The sequence below is a fragment of the Adiantum capillus-veneris genome, chromosome 7, assembly GCF_014529385.1.
Source record: "Adiantum capillus-veneris isolate H3 chromosome 7, ASM1452938v2, whole genome shotgun sequence".
Lineage (NCBI taxonomy): Eukaryota > Viridiplantae > Streptophyta > Polypodiopsida > Polypodiales > Pteridaceae > Adiantum > Adiantum capillus-veneris.
Window position 1 is genome coordinate 81781657 of NC_140937.1, and position 17561 is coordinate 81799217.

Consider the following 17561-nt stretch of genomic DNA (forward strand, 5'->3'; position numbering starts at 1 on the left):
GGCTGCAGCCAAATGGGTTTCTCACATCGGGGATCTAGGTTGGTCAGACAGGGACTGCCCGGACCAGTTAGCACTGAATTCTGATGAGTATGGAAGCTCGTGTGCGCCAAACTGGAATTTGGGCCACTCGTCAAGTCACTACAACTTTATAAGTTGAAAGGGGCCAGTAAATTAACCCCATTGTAGATGGTGGTCAAATGGTAGTCTTCAATGATGGTCAGGAGACCGATAGGGACGCCATGGAAGCATCTCCTAAAATTTAGGGAACTGCTATTTTTGACCAGAAAATGTGTTCGCGTCATTAGCTCTGGAATGACAAGGGGAACATTTTATTGCTTTGCTGCCAAGTCAACTGACGCACCTGTTGAGATATTTTTAGCAGGGAAAGCCCAAACTCGGAAACTCGGCGACATGTCAGCCTGTGAACGATTCTGCCACTCTAGGAGGCAAAAACGAGCTGCATATCAACAAAGGGGGCGCCATTTTCAGCCTCGGGTGGATTGTAGCAGGTACAGAAGCTATGGAATGCTTACCTTGCCCTCTATGCACAGTATGGTGACGGGAGTGATGCCCCGCACGCTACATACTGCTCTCTTTCTCCCCTACGTACAGTATGTTATGCCCCACTAGTGGGCTTCTCATTTGACCTATGTACAGTTCTGGGGGTTTATGCGCGTTTGCCAAGGCAAGAGCCTTCTGAACAGGAACCGGATTAGCTAATTGCTAATCCCCCACAGGTACGCACAGTTCCATCACGAAAGATTGCGAGTTTGGAGAGTTTTCTCGCGTGAAAACTCGTCCAATTCACAGGGGAACTGTCCCATTGCGTGCGGGAGCCCTTGGGACACGCGTAGGCGTGTTTGCTCCGCTAAAAACGATCCGAAACAGGGAATTACAGCCTGCTGTGTTTTTCTGCAGGTTTAGGGTTTCGCACCTAAACTGCAAGGGAACATCGGGGGAGCCTCGTGAGAGCCTTGGGATGCGTGTACAGGCTTTTGGGCTCCCGGCAGTGAAAAACAGAGAATTACAACCCGCTGAATTTCTGTGACAGCTCACCAAAAAGCTTCCAGATATCAAGGGAATCCGTCCTAGACAGGTGTTTTTGACCTACAGGGGTTTTTGCGCCGTTATGCTGTCGAAATCCGGTTGAAAACCTGCGTTTTCAGCCCTCGCCAGGTTTGGACAGCTTTGTGAAAGCTTGTGCTAAGTGGTCGGATCGTCTACCTTAATTTGAATAAAGAAATACTGAAAGGGGCGCCAGTCTTTGGGGCCTACAGGGTGTCGGTCTCGTGTGCGCAGTGACATTCTAGTCGTTGGACGCAACTGTGTTCTCTTCCCTTCTCAGTGCTCTGTGTAAAGTTAACAGGTAATTGAAATAGTACCGCCCTCTACGTTGTATAGGCCGGTTATATGGTTCCATCGACGGGATAGTCACTTTTTCTTCAAAAAGTGCAGCGTGGATTGTTGAGGGTGAAAGCAACACAGAGCTTGTCGATATGGCAGAGAAGAGAGACCAAGTACCTGAAGAGGGATCTTCCTCACATGGCACAGAGAAAATTCCTTCAACTCTTCAAGAAGAGGACAGGTTATTTAGAACTCAACTGCGTTGTTGCATGGACATGTTTCAGCAGTTGGCTAACAACCCAAGGATGCAGGAATTCTTACAGGCTCCAACACAGGGTTTTCAGCCTCCTACACAGGGCATGACTAAGCCGTTGCAGGAAAAGGAGATTTCCAATGCGCAGAGGATTCATGATGCTCGAGGGAAAGCCCATGCGGTTGAGCAACTAGCGGTGTCCAATGATCCAAAGCAACTTGCTTTAGCTGGACAGGAACCGTTTGTGAATGGTCAAGGGAGCAATGAACAGGCTATGCGTCAGACCCTTCCATTACCTAATACTTATCCTGGTTATTTTGGAGGTGGTTCAGTGTTTCAAGCTATGGCTGGACCTTCCACAGGTTATATGCTAGGGAATGTGTTCGGGACAATGCAAACAGGCATGGGTAACCCTATGTACGCGAACATGGGCGTCCAACCAGGTTTTCAGGGTGCCTATGGCCAGTTTCGAGTGCCTAGAACACAATTTGGTATGGCTGGTTTTTCGCAGCCATACGTACAAAATGCAGATATGACAGGGAAAACAGTTGATGCAAGTGCTAGAATGAACGCTCATGGAGCACCACTGTTACAGGCACCTGTTTATGATAATGTGGCTCCTTTGAGTCAGCCTAAGGATTACAAAGAAGGTGGGCAGGGAGTGAAGTTTGAAACTTTCAGAGGAACTGAGAACCAATTAAAGGCTTTGACCTTCATACAGCAGTTCGATGCAGCTTATGCTGGAGGCAACTTCACGGAATCTTCAAAGATACGCAAGGCTGCCACTTTCTTGAAAGGGAATGCGCTTCAATGGTGGACCGCATTGTTGAACCAGGGTCAAGCCCCAACAACGTGGGTCCAATTCAAACAGCTTTTTGCGCCTGCATGGTTGACAAACACTTTTGAAGTGGATGTGATGACAAAATGGCACGAGTTGAATGCTAAACAGTGTGCGAATTTGGAAGAGTACAATAAACAGTTTTGGGCCGCACTGTTGCCAGTCACCTCTTACAGGTTTGTGCCTTTGTCAGAACAAATTGAGAAGTACTGTTGCGGATTGCCCAAGAAAATCAGGGACTACTGCACAAAGACTACTGTCATGAATATGTTTCAATTGATAGAGAATGCAAGAGTGGCCAACAATCTGTCGAAGGGAGATTCCGATGGATTTAATAGCCACAAGAAAGGGGCCCAGGGCAAACAGTTTTCAGCCAAGGGCAATGTTGCAGCAAAGCCTTCTGAGTCTCCTGCAAAGAAGCCCTCCACTGAAGAAGCTAATACGTCCAAGAAGCACTCTAAATCTTCTTCGGAACGAGAACAAGGACAAAAAAGGCATTTTTCTGGCAAAACTTTTCAAGAAAGGAAAGCTCTTAGGGAGGCCAAGAAATGCTACATTTGTGAACAGGAAGGACACTTTGCAAATGAGTGCCCACAGAGGAAGTCATAGGATAAGGATGACAAGTTAGACCATAAAGGGAAGAAGCCAAAGCCGAGTGTAGGACTTGTTCCAGATTTGGTTGGAGATCAGCCAAACACAGATGCCACGAAGCTGTGCAGAGCTTGGGGCAAAGTTAGAGACCAGACAGTGCTAGTTTTCTTTGATCCAGGAGCCCGTGCAAATTTCATATCACCAGAATTGGCATCAAAGTTGGGCATTCGTGCAGAGGAGATGGGTATGATAGGCGAAGCAGGTTTGGCATGCCCAGGACATTCAGAGCCTGTTACTCCCATTCTGGGAAAGCTTCGTCTGCACATTCAGAGCTATGTGGATGCCGAAGAATTTCATATTATGCCGCTTGAGGGCTGTGATGTGTTATTGGGTATCCCATGGTGTTACAGGTTGCATGCTATGGTGGATACTTACAACAAAAAGATTACCCTTGTACATAGAGGAAAGACTCATGTCCTTGATGTAAAGCTTAAAGGCGAGTCTGTTCCAGTTGTTTCTGCTTCTGCTATTTCATCTGTAATAAAGAATCATCTTTCTGCGTACTTGATCTTTGCAAAAGAAGTACCTCAAGTTGTATCTAATTTGTCTACCTTAGATAAAGACAGGTCAACTTTTTTGAGTGGTTTCAGTGATTGTTTTTCGGACTCTTTGCCAGGGGAGTTACCTCCTGAGAGACCTAAGGATCATACTATAGATCTTGTGCCAGGTTCTAGTCCACCGAATAGACCACCATACAGGGTTAGTGCAGCCTAGCAGAAAGAGATTATGGGTCAGGTCAACGAGCTTTTAGAGAAGGGGCTGATTCAGCCCAGTTCATCCCCTTTTTGTTCGCCTGTACTCTTAGTGCAAAAGAAGGATGGTTCATGGCGCATGTGCATTGACTATCGCGCCTTGAATAAGAATACCATCAAGAACAGGTTCCCCATACCGAGGATAGATGACATTCTTGATCGGCTTGAGGGAGCGTCATTGTTTACAAGAATAGACCTAAAGAGCGGGTATCATCAGATACGCATTAGACCAGAAGATGTCCATAAGACTGCGTTCAGGACAACATTTGGTCTCTATGAGTTTCTTGTCATGCCATTTGGTCTCACAAATGCTCCTGCCACATTTAATAGAATGATGGACAGAATTTTTAGACCACATAGAAACTTCATGGGTACCTTCTTTGATGACATGATTGTCTACTCAAAGTCTGAAGAGGAGCATAGGGATCACTTGACCGCAGTTTTCAATGAGCTACGCAAGAATAGGCTACTCATTAATGCGAAGAAAAGTGAGTTCTTTTTGCAAGAGATTCACTTCCTTGGGCACATTGTTTCCAAGGATGGGGTACGCATGGATCCCGCTAAAGTGGAAGCAATTAGGTCATGGCTAGACTTGAAGTCCGTACATGACATTCGAAGCTTTCTAGGCTTATGTTCCTATTACAGGAGGTTCATCCGAAATTTTGTTGAGATTGCTTCTCCACTCCATGCACTGCAAGGAAAAAGAGTTACTTTCAAGTGGACAGCCAAGGAAATTTTAGCGTTCAAACACTCGAAAGAGAAGCTGACTTCAGATCCGGTAATTATTTTGCCAGATCTTTCTAAACCTTTTGTGGTTCAATGTGATGCGTGTGGCCATAGTCTTGGTGCAGTTTTAATGCAGAATGGCCGAGTAGTCGCATATGAGAGCAGAATTCTTTTGAAGACTGAAAGGAACTTGCAAGTCTATGAGAAAGAATTGTTGGCAGTAATCCATGCTCTCACTAGTTGGAAACACTATTTGCTAGGGGCTGATTTTGTTGTCCAAACGGATCATCAAACCTTGCGATATTTTATTACACAGACGAAGTTGTCTGAGAAGCACATGCGATGGGCAAACATCTTGTCAATGTTCCATTTTCAGATTGTGCATGTGCAAGGGAAAAAGAACGTGGTGGCTGATGCGTTGTCACGAAAGCCCCAAATTTCAGCAGTGTCAATTCCGTACCATTGTGAACTAGACGAAATGAAGACACAATATGCTGAAGATTCAGATTTTGCAAGGATCTATGACCAGCTTGTTGATGGGCAACATCATGAGCACTATATGCTTAAGAATGACTTTCTCATGATGCATGGAAAGTTATGCGTTACTAAACAGTTACGGCCAAAGATTTTGATGGAAAGTCATGCTCCACCTTATGCTGGGCATCGTGGAATTGATGCGACAGTGAAAGGGGTTGAGGCATTCTTCTATTGGCCAGCTTTGCGTCAAGATGTTGACACATTTGTAAGATCATGCTTAGTATGCCAAAAAGTCAAATTTGACAGACAAAAGCAACCGGGATTGTTGCAGCCATTGCCGATCCCTGATAGGCCATGGGAAAGTATAGCAATGGACTTTATCTTTGATCTTCCAAGGACGCAAACAGGAAATGATGTGATTTGGAGTATAATTTGTAGATTCAGTAAGCAGGCCCATTTCATTCCTGTTAGGAAGAAGATAAAGCCAGAACACATGGTCAAGATATTCATGAGCAATATCTTTAAATATCATGGGATGCCTCAGTCAATTGTCAGTGACAGGGATCCACGTATGACGAGTCTTTTCTGGAAGGCATTGTTTGAGAACATGGGCACTACGCTCAAGTTCTCTTCTTCGTTTCATCCGCAAACTGATGGACGGTCAGAAGAGGCAAATTCTACTGTCTTGGATCTACTCAAATGTTATGTCTCAGAGAACAAGGCAACTTGGGAACACCATCTCCCATTGGTTGAATATGCTTACAATAACACTGTGCATACATCAACAGGTAAGACACCATTTGAGATAGTGGAAGGAGAAAAGAAAGTCCCACCCATTTTGCAGACTAAGGACAAGATATTTGAGGCAGACAAGTATGTGCAAGATATGGATGAAACATACAGGAAGATAAAGATTGCTCTTGAGAAGACTCAGGCTAAGCAAAAGAAAGCTGCTGATCGTCACCGTCGTGAACTTGTATTTTCACTTGGTGATTGGGTACTTTTGCGCTTTGAAAAGGCCAGGTTAAGGAAAAGGAAAGGCAAGGAACGCTTGTTTCCTAAGCTCAGTATGCGATATTATGGTCCTTTTCAGATTTCAGAAAAGATCAGCGATGTAGCTTACAGGTTAAAGCTACCAGAAGGCTGGAAAATACATAATGCTTTTCATGTCAGCCTTCTAAGGCCCTTTGTTGGTGATGTGCCAGAGAATATGCTTGATGAGGAACAACCCGAAGTGGAAGAATTGGATGAAATCCTTGTTCCTGAACAGATATTGGCACATAAAGAAAGAAAGGTTAGAGGAAAAGTTGCAAGACGCTATTTGGTGAAGTTCAAGAACTATCCATCGTTAGATGCCAAATGGATGGAAGAGTCTGAATTGGTTGATTCACCTCAGCTATTGCAATTGTATCTTGAAGCCTTTCAGATGGAACCCACAATGACTTGATGCAGCCTTTTTGGAGCAAGGCAAGAGCATGGTTCATGATGCTCAAGAGACTAGTTAAGCAATTGTATCTACTCTTTCCATACAGAATTTAGCTAGAGAAGTTTGTGCTCAAGAGTACACTAGAAGACTTCTATGCTTGATATATGTGTCGTAGCCAGGTTGGTGGGATTGTTTAATCGTCCAACGCTACATTTCCGGAAGCATGTATATCTTGGATTCCCATCATAGAATATATGTGATATCAGGAGATATCCGCATGTATTATTGGCATGCAAGCGAGGTCGCTTGAAGTATTTCAAGGGTGGGGTGTGTCACCAGGAGGTGTATTTTTCCTGTTGCCTTCCGTAAATAAGTATTAGATATATTTATTTTATTTTTACTTATTTGTCCCAAAACCCTTGAAAAGGTGCAAGTGGACATTGCATGGCCAGTGTGAAACGGCTGCAGCCAAATGGGTTTCTCACATCGGGGATCTAGGTCGGTCAGACAGGGACTGCCCGGGCTAGTTAGCACTGAATTCTGATGAGTATGGAAGCTCGTGTGCGCCAAACTGGAATTTGGGCCATTCGTCAAGTCACTGCAACTTTATAAGTTGAAAGGGGCCAGTAAATTAACCCACATTGTAGATGGTGGTCAAATGGTAGTCTTCAATGATGGTCAGGAGACCGATAGGGACGCCATGGAAGCATCTCCTAAAATTTAGGGAACTGCTATTTTTGACCAGAAAATGTGTTCGCGTCATTAGCTCTGGAATGACAAGGGGAACATTTTATTGCTCTGCTGCCAAGTCAACTGACGCACCAGTTGAGATATTTTTAGCAGGGAAAGCCCAAACTCGGAAACTCGGCGACGTGTCAGCCTGTGAGCGATTCTGCCACTCTAGGAGGCAAAAACGAGCTGCATATCAACAAAGGGGGAGCTATTTTCAGCCTCAGGTGGATTGTAGCAGGTACAGAAGCTATGGAATGCTTACCTTGCCCTCTATGCACAGTATGGTGACGGGAGTGATGCCCCGCACGCTACATACTGCTCTCTTTCTCCCCTACTTACAGTATGTTATGCCCCACTAGTGGGCTTCTCATTTGACCTATGTACAGTTCTGGGGGTTTATGCGCGTTTGCCAAGGCAAGAGCCTTCTGAACAGGAACCGGATTAGCTAATTGCTAATCCCCCACAGGTACGCAAAGTTCCATCACGAAAGATTGCGAGTTTGGAGAGTTTTCTCACGTGAAAACTCGTCCAATTCACAGGGGAATTGTCCCATTGCGTGCGGGAGCCCTTGGGACACGCGTAGGCGTGTTCGCTCCGCTAAAAACGATCCGAAACAGGGAATTACAGCCTGCTGTGTTTTTCTGCAGGTTTAGGGTTTCGCACCTAAACTGCAGAGGAACATCGGGGGAGCCTCGTGAGAGCCTTGGGATGCGTGTATAGGCTTTTGGGCTCCCGGCAGTGAAAAACAGAGAATTACAGCCCGCTGAATTTCTGTGACAGCTCACCATAAAGCTTCCAGATATCGAGGGAATCCGTCCTAGACAGGTGTTTTTGACCTACAGGGGTTTTTGCGCCGTTATGCTGTCGAAATCCGGTCGAAAACCTGCGTTTTCAGCCCTCGCCAGGTTTGGACAGCTTTGTGAAAGCTTGTGCTAAGTGGTCGGATCGTCTATCTTAATTTGAATAAAGAAATACCAAAAGGGGCGCCAGTCTTTGGGGCCTACAGGGTGTCGGTCTCGTGTGCGCACTAACATTCTAGTCGCTGGACGCAACTGTGTTCTCTTCCCTTCTCAGTGCTCTGTGTAAAGTTAACAGGTAATTGAAATAGTACCGCCCTCTACGTTGTATAGGCCGGTTATACCTCACTTCTCAGAGCATCTGGACGCAGAGTCTGAGAGTGAGCACCTACCCACTCTCTTGTACCTTGAACACAGAGTAATACAAAAAGAAATACCGAAAGGGGCGCCAGTCTTTGGGGCCAACATCTCTAGGCACGGAACTACGCCGGGCCGTGTCGACCTATTTGTGAATTGTGAACTATTTTGAAGGAATCTCTACTGTGTCATGGTAGAATCTTGACTTGGGGTGTCCGAGTTTGTTACAGTGATATCAGCACGGCGCCGATTTCTCTTTTACCGGGAAATCCAATCCTTTTCTCGCGACACCTATGGATTCCAACAGAAATTAGTCGACTTCTTCTGCATCTGCGGGAGGAGATCGCAGAGAAGATTCTCATGAGCAGTCAAAAGAGTACGGCCCACCTCCGCCTACTCAGGCTGAGATTGAAGAGATGGAACGTCTACAATGGTTGACGAAGCAACAAAGATGATGATTAACATTGCGAAGGACCCAAAACTTATTTTTGACTCAACAATCCCTCGCAGAAGTGCACACCCAATGAGACAGAAGGCCACAGAGCCACCCATCAAACCAGCACTCAAGAAACCTCCTTCTCCGAGGATGTTTACAGAGCAAGAATTACAAGAGGTGATTCAGACACAGATCGGCCGGCTTTTGGACGCAAACGATAAAGCCAAAAAGCATGATAAAAAGCATAAGAAAGGAACTGACTTCCCGGGTTATTTGGGTCGTCAATCTACTTTTGCATCGGCAAGAAAGCAGAAGCGTGTACGATTTGAAGGACCACCTAGTTCTTCTTCTTCTTCTTCTTCTGACAGTTTTTCTAGCTCTTCTGACTCGAGCGAAGAAGTCAGAAAAGGCAAAAAGCGAAGCAAAAAGCAAAGCTTCGGAAAGGGCAAGAAAAAGGCAAAGAAGCCTAAATTTCGCCCAGTTTCTGACAGTTCTACAGAGGACTCATCCTCAGACAGTTCGGACTCCAATGATCACATGTTTTATGCAAAGAAGAAGCATTTTTATAGAGCCAACCAATATGATTTCCTCGAAGATAAAAGCACGAAAGTAAGAGAATTCAAAGAAGGTGGACAGTCAATTAAGTTTGACTCTTTTTCTAGATTTCGAGATGCTCCAAGGGCTTTGGCCTTCATACAGTAGTTTGACATAGCTTTCTCTGGAGGGCATTACTCAGAGCACTCCAAGATTTCGAGGGCTACATCTTTCTTCAAGGGAAATGCTCGATAATGGTGGTCCACCCTGCTACTGAGAAAGGAAGCTCCACTTAAATGGTTGAAATTCAAAAGGCTTTTTATTTCTTCTTGGTTGACTCGGAAGTACGAACGAGATATACGAACTGCTTGGAATCATCTTCGGATGACCAAGGGAGATTCTCTGGACGCTTATTGCGAGAGATTTTGGAGCTCTTTTCTACCAGCCTCTTCATTTAAGAAGGTCTCGTTTAAAGAACAGATTGAACGATTTTGTTGCAAACTTCCTACAGAGATCCGAGACTACTACTTGGAACAAAAGTCAAATTCTATTCAAGAATTGATGGGTCATGCGAAACGGGGTTTTGCCATTCATTCAGGCAATCTGACTTACCCCGCTGATGAGATCTTGACTCAAAGAACCCAACCGACTTCTAATAATGAAACTAGAAAGAGAGAGAGTTCCCCAGAAAAGAAAGACAAAGATTCACGACCCCGGCTCACTCTTCGAGAGAGGGCCAACTACATCAAAGAGGGGAACTGTTTCGGATGCGGGGAACATGGGCACATCTGCGAAGTGCCCTACAAAGGCACAGCAAGAACAAAATGAAGATAGGCCAGAGAGTTCGAGAGCAACTGAGGAACGTGGAAGAAAAGGCAAGATGAAAGCACGACTGGTTCCAGATTGCATGGGTACTGACCCAGGCACGATTGATGAAAGTACAGAACTTTGTCGAGCTTGGGGCAAAGTGAAAGATCAAGAAGCCCTGATTTTCTTTGATGCAGGAGCCAAGGCCAACTTCATTTCACCTGAATTGGCGGCGTGGCTCGAGATTACACCCGATCGGATGGGACCACAAGCAAAGGCAGTTCTATGTCTATTTTGCAGGCATAATCGAGGGCGATTACAATGCTTTCAAGAGGGGGGTATGTCACAAACTCATGACGTGGCAGCAGACCCTAGACACACACACTGCCCGGACAGTGACACGTGGCAGGCTGGTATGGAAATCCCGGAAAAAGCGGCGCAAAACGCGTTGACAGGCTGACGTGGCAGCGTACAGATCTCCGCAAATTACGGACGCTGCTTTTTGTTGGCTGAATTCACTGGCTGATTTTGGAAGCTTTTGGGACAGTTGCTTTTTAATATTGAAAGCTTTTAAGTGGAATGCTTTGGAGCTGTGCTTTTGGGCATCCCTTGGATCTATAAAATAGTGGGCAAGGCCTCACTTCTCAGAGCATTTGGACGCAAAGTCTGAGAGTGAGAACCTACCACTCTCTTGTACTTCGAACACAAATTAATACAAAAAGAAATACCGAAAGGGGTGCCAGTCTTTGGGGCCAAAATCTCTAGGCACGGAACTACGCCGGGCCGTATTGACCAATTTATGAATTGTGAACTGTTTTGAAGGAATCTCTGTTGTGTCGCGGTAGAATCTTGACTTGGGGTGTCCAAGTTTGTTACAGACCTCTTTCTCAAAAAGTGTCTACTGCATGTTAACAATGCTTATCTTACTCACAAGGCCTTTCAAGATATGATTTCTGGACTTATTCCCCCCTTGCTTGCTCACATGCATCTTGATCTTGATGTTGCTTGGTTTTGCTTTGTTATGCAAATGCAATGTGCTATTCAGGATTATGGTAAACAGTACATGCATCGGACTCGAGGTGATGTTAATGATGCCAAGCAGGTTTGTCAACACTTGCAAGAATTGGCTAACTCGTGGTCGTTATCGGACTTTGAATTGTCAGAGTTGAGTGAAGCTTGGATATGTATACAGCTAAATGATAAGTGAAAGCTTGACAAATGGTAGACGCGTGCTCGTCAACAGGCTTTTGTGGACAAAGGCTATGCTTTGAAACAACTTTTTAAGCGTTTGCATCACAGGAAGGTTGCCAAGGACATTAAGCGCGTAAAGCTTCCTTCAAACGCTTCGACATCATCCAAACAATAACTTGCTAATGCCATGGTCTTGCATTATAGACAGGTGTTTGATGCTCCTCCTCAATCATTTATAGCGGTTTCTCAAGCACAAAAATTGTTGCTCTCTCATGTACAACCAATCATTTCTTCTCAGGATGCACAAAGCCTTGAGGAACCTTTCACTGACTCTAAGTTACATTGTGTATGTCACAAACTGCTGACGTGTCAAAGCCCTGAAGAATGGAGCCAACTTGTAGATGCCGACCGAGGGGCCTAAACCCTAAGAAGAACAAGTAACAGAAGAAGAAGTCCTACCAACTTATGGGGACCCCGTCCGATGGGGCCCCAAGTGACATAAAGGATTAAAATAAAGCAAGACCCATACACACAGAGAAAGAATTGCGTAGCAGCTGATGACGTGGCAGCTGTACGAAAATTCTCGAAATTGCACTAACATGATGACGTGGCAGACTGTACGGATTTCCGCGTTTTGCGCTGACTGCTGTACGGAATTCCATGATTTACGCTGACAGCTTTTTGGCATTGCTTTTGGACCAGAAGCTTTTGAGTTTGAAGGCTTTTCATGTAAACTGCTTTTCATAGGCGAGGGGCCTTTAAATATGTGCTAAGGGCTCGTTCTTTGGCATGCTTCCTGGAGAAGATGCAGAGTCTAGAGTACCTGCTTGTATTGTGTTGATGCAATATAAAGAAATACCGAAAGGGGCGCCAAGGTTTGGGACCAATACTCTCTCAGGTTGTGAAACCGGCCTGTTAAATCCAAAAAGGGCGGTAGACCTTAGACTTGAACCTTATTTGCTTTCACCCATTTAATTTGTCGCCCACAGACACAACTACTTTCAAGACACAACTACTTTCAAGACACAACAAAGGGGAAAAGGGATACAGGTTGCTAGATTGCACCTGTAGAAGACCGACACCATATTGGCCCCTAAATAGGCGCCCCTTTCAGTATTTCTTTATTCTTAAAAGAGGGAATAAAAGCTGTGGTTCCTACAAGCTGCTCCACACAATCTTGGCTGAATCTCAACTGTTCTGGCCCGAGCATAACTGTACTATTTATTAAACAAGAAGCTAGCTAAGGCTGAATCTGAGATAATGATCATCAAAAATCGAAGGAATGAAGCACTGAGAGCGGCAGAACACGCTGAAACAATGCTCAAAATAAAGCGGGTGGAATTCAACTCCCTGTTCATTCGCCATACAGCTCTGAAGGCTTCTCTTACTGAAAGATACATTTATAACAGCTTGGCTGAAATTCTAAATCCAGCACGCAATGTTGTTTTTTATTTAGAGAATTTGAAGTCCTTGATGGAATGTATGCAGAGTGATTTGCACAACAAAGTGACTGAGTATAATACTGCTCTGATGAATCAAGCCATATTGGATTATGTTGAGCAGCAGACTTCTCCGGATGAAGCAGAACACGACAAGGAAGATGAAGACAAGGATGATGGGGCTGATAAGGAGGAGGATGACCAAGAAGAAGGGCATACAAATGATGATGATGATGCCCCACCACCATCTCCACCTCCAGGACCTAGTACTGGTGGTACAGGGCCAGCTGAAGGAGGCCAATCAGCCAAACTAGCCAGGCCAGAATGAGGGCCAGCAGGAAGGACAAAATGAAGGGCACCAGTCGGGTAATCAGCAGACTAAAGAACAGCAGCCCAATCACACTAGGAATCAGCCAGCTGATCAGTCCCAGCTCAGTAGGGATGTTAAAGGGAAAATGAAAGTTCAGAATGAGGGATCAGCTGCTAATCATCAACATTCACTGCAACTTATTACCCTAAACAAGCAATTGAGACATCAACAGGCCTCCATAACCAGACAGTATCTAGAGGATGATGATCTCCTGTCTGATTTGGAACGGTTTCAGAGGTTGTATGTTGGAGCCAGGGAAATGGTGGAGCATTGAAAATCAGCGGCTTTCCATGATAAAGAAGCTTGCCGTTTACCTGCGCATCCCAATACAGTCCAACTCTGCTGGAAAGAGTTCCTGAATGGATACTCACTGCTGAAGAGAGAGTGACCAACCCACACTTGCAAAGGCAGTCTACTGCAGATTGTCGCTCTCTTACCCTGGAATTAGAACTTCTGCTAGGAAACAAACCAACTTACAGATGTATAAAGGATGTTAGGGAACAACTGAAGGAAGTTTTGGTGCAAATGCAAACTGCCAGAGGAGTTTTGGATCAGAGAGTCAGAGCCATTCTTGAGGACCAGACAGCCACTAGCAAAGGACCTCAAACTAGAATGTCAGTTGGAGCACGAGCAACTGCTCTCCGAAAATTGTTCCAGCTAGTGAGAATCACTAGAAAGATGATGCAGCAAGAGAACCAGGCTGTTCTCAATTTTTTAGAATTCGTGCCTGATTCTCCAGTTCTCTTGTATGCCTTTCCAGCAAGAGAGACAAAGCTGCCAAGATTCTTTCCAACACTGTATCCTCAACATCCAGAACCAGTTGATCGCCTTACATACTTCAAGATTACTGATGAGCTTTAGGATTGGTATGAGCGATCGACTGTGGAATGGAAGACTTGGCAAACGCTTTTCAATGATACTCTCCAAATCAATAATATTCAGGCACTGAAAGAGGAGATGTATAGGATCCGGATGTGTATGGGCCAGTGGAAGATTCAAATCAAAGGCCTGACCAAGATTACTAATCAGCTGCTGCAACTTATTGTCGAATCTTCTAAATTGCCTGAAAAGGATATTGTAGCTAAGGCGGGTCTGGCACCACAGTATAGGGAGATGGCTGAGATTCTTTTCGAAGCCTGAGTCAAAACTAATCAGCCTCTTCCAGAAGGATGGATCCATACTGCTTCGCATTGTCATAAGCTGGCCAGAACCATGATTACCAAGGGCAGGCGTACACTCTATGATCCTGACACCAAAACCTATCATTCCCTCACGTCTTATGAAGTAGAGATGACCACACAAAGGCGGGATCAGCTTGAACAGGAGGCCATTTACTGACTGATTCAGAAGGAGAATGCTGGTACTGGGACTTCTCAGGCACCCTCCAGGTCAAAGGGCAAATGGAAGACGGTCCAATGGAAGGATACTGGGTAGTTCCATCTTAGAATTCAGTGGCGACTTTTCTTCCTCAACGGGCAGGTGGAGATGAGAGCTCTACCTTGGCCTGATGAGAGCTCTACCTTGGCCTGGTGAGAGCTCTACCTTGACCTTTTCAGCTGCCTCTCGCAATCTTTGAATGGCCACTCTGTCAGTGGTCAAGCCCGATTCCCAACATCAGAACCAGACGGTGGATTTTTCAGTCTCACATTAGAATCAGACAGGGGAATTTTTCAAAAATTTTGGAATCTTGCCAAAATTCAAGAAAGAAGGGAAGGATGTAGACGGCTTGATAATTTCACTATGTGGAAACGTCCTCTTAGGAGATGGGCAGCGAATTACTTAGTAGTTACTATGGTAATTACTACAGTAAACCCGAAGTGTGTAAATAGGTCCCATTACATTGTAATCGGGTTGGCAATTGTTATCATTTGGGTTAGTACTTTGGCTACACTTGTACTTGAGAATCATTGGCAATGTGTCGGCTGTACTCTCTTTGTAAATCATATTCGCTGTAATCTTTATCTGTAATCCCAATCATGGCATATATTCCAGTTACACTTACTTCTCGTCCAATCTTCTGAATCTGAATCTGAACATTATTTCCAGTACATAAGTCTGATTCTTATTCCAGTATCCAAATTCGAGTCTAGTTTCTGATTTCTATCCAATCTACTGTCTGAAATCGTCTCACACTAGTAGCTGAAATCTTTTAACACTGGAATTAGCTATCTCAAGAGCTCAGCTCCAATTCCATGTACTCGAACCGGATTAGCTAATTGCTAATCCTTCACGGGTACGCACAATTGCATCGCTAAGGATTGCCAAAACGGAGAGTTTTCTCGCGTGAAAACTCCTCCGTTTCAAAGGGAAACCGTCTCGTTGTGTGCAGGAGCAGTACGGGAGCACCTCAGATGCGTGTAGACGCGTTCACTCCACCCAAAACGATCCAAAACAAAAAAATTACAGCCCGTTGTGTTTTTCTGCAGGTATAGGGTTTCGCACCTAAACTACAAGGCACCGCCAAGGGAGCCTTCAAAAGGCCTCGGGATGCTTAAACGGGGCTTTGGGCACCTGACACTGTCAAAACAGGAAATTACAGCATGCTGAAATTAACCTACAGCTCAATGGAAAGCTTCCAAACCGCAAGGGAAAGTGTCCTTGACGTCTACTTTTGACCTCCAGAGATTTTTGCGCCGTTATGTTGGCAAAATTGGGTCAAAAACCTGCAATTACAGCCATGGACAGGTTTGGACAGCTTGGTGAGAGTTAAGTGAAAGTGTTCTGATCGTTTATTCGCAATAAGAATAAAGAAATACCGAAAGGGGCGCCAGTCTTTGGGGCCTGCAAGGTGTCGCTTGTCTGCTTGGTAGTGCTCTAGCTGCCAGGCCGTGGTTTGTTTGAAGTGTTAATTCCAGTCACAGGTTAATTCATGAAGTTCCTCTTATGTCGTAAAGTCAAGTAAAGTTTATTAAGGACGTGGTCACGCGAGGCTTAGTCACCCGTAAGCCTGGCGCGCATCTAATAGGAGTGCAGAGCGAAGACCGGGAGCAGCAAGTAGAGAGAGCGAGAGTCGGGCGCAACCAAGAGAGAGAAACTCAATGCGAAGCTGTGGCGGCGACCGGCATTGTTTTTGCAACTATGCCTTTTTAGGCATAGTTAAGCTACTAAGCAAGTCAAAAGCTGCAGCGTGTCAGAGCTCGTGACCGAAACTAAGTCTCGCGTGACCATAGCCTAAGTAAAGATCGGGCTGAAAGCTAAAGGCCCTGTGGGCCGGTTTCATGATTCCATTGCCGGAAGAGAATCACGTTTTCCTTAAAGAGTGAGCCTTGGTTGGTAAAAATCCAATATCATGTCATCATATCATGTACACCGGCCATGAATGTCGAATGAGCGTGAAAAATCCCATATGAACCAAGTAATCATAAATGATCCTTACCTGTGCGGCTGTCTTACTTAATCGGGCATGCCGCATTTCAATTGCAAGAACCCTACTGTTCAGGACACGTAATGTTTCCTCCGACAGCAACGTTGCTTTCTGCGAAGCTATGGCCACCAAAACAGAAAATTGACACATAAGATATCCAAGCTGTGCGATTGAGGTCAAAGCTCTTTATCAGAAAATGCAATGGCTTTACCTTCGCTGGAAAAATAATGCATGCTGCCCAAAAATTGTATTCGGGTGTGTTGAAGATGGCGAGCTCGCTGCAGGAGCCCATGCCAGCGCCGCCAATTCATTAGCCCTGAGAAGCGCTAGCGCAATTTGATCGAAGTGGGTTTTAGATTGCGCTATGGGAGTGGACTCTGGAGCTGGGTACAGTGGTTAGAGCCATATTAGGTTGGGTTCAGACCGGGCGGCTGCAAAGTGGTTGAAAGGTGGGTTTTAGATTGCGCTATGGGAATGGACTCTGGAGCTGGGTACAGTGGTAGAGCCATATTAGGTTGGGTTCAGACCGAGCGACTGCAAAGTGAGACGGCACACACTATCCACAACGCCCAAGAGGAGTGCACATCGAATGTCCGCAGCTTCTTTACACGAGGCGACACAAAAGAAGGGCTACACAAGGAGCTGCTCCAATCAGCTTGCAGAGAACTTCACTTGGGTCGGAGGTGCTGGACATCCACGTATGCTCGCCATTATCGTGACCACGGCTCTATGTGACGACATCGACACAAGGCAATTATGTTGATTAAACCAATTGAGTCCTAAGTGTGACAATGGCCTTATTAGACGAGGCTATGAGAGTGGGGAGTGTAGGACAATTCACTCTTCATATGAACAACTTGAAACAAGCTGGGTAGCATAGAGGAGCCATAGTAGGTTGGGTTCACACTAAGTGGCTACAAAGTGATTGAAAAAGGTGTTCTCATTAGGTGGAGCTTGTGCATTGGAGAAGAAAAGTAGAGAGTGTTCCATCGAGTGTCCCTCCCCCTCTGAAGACAAATACTCTTGTTGGAAGAAGAAGATGGTGTTGTAGTTGGGGGTAGCATATG

General features: G+C 45.2%; 1 protein-coding gene across 2 annotated transcripts in view; it reads right to left on the reverse strand.

Annotated features, from left to right (window-relative positions):
• The window catches only part of LOC147454119 (Peptide chain release factor 1), a 50155-nt gene extending 33271 nt beyond the window's left edge, over nt 1–16884 (reverse strand). Inside the window, exons 1-2 of one of the 2 annotated variants that reach the window (XM_086516122.1) lie at nt 16706–16884; nt 16507–16613 (exon numbers count right to left, since the gene is read on the reverse strand). In XM_086516122.1, the coding sequence (XP_086372248.1) occupies nt 16507–16613; nt 16706–16805 (207 nt within the window). In that variant the 5' untranslated portion in view covers nt 16806–16884. The remainder of the gene's footprint in view (nt 1–16506; nt 16614–16705) is intronic. The other variant, XM_086516124.1, reaches the window with a different exon arrangement.
• Nucleotides 16885–17561: the final 677 nt, after the last annotated feature.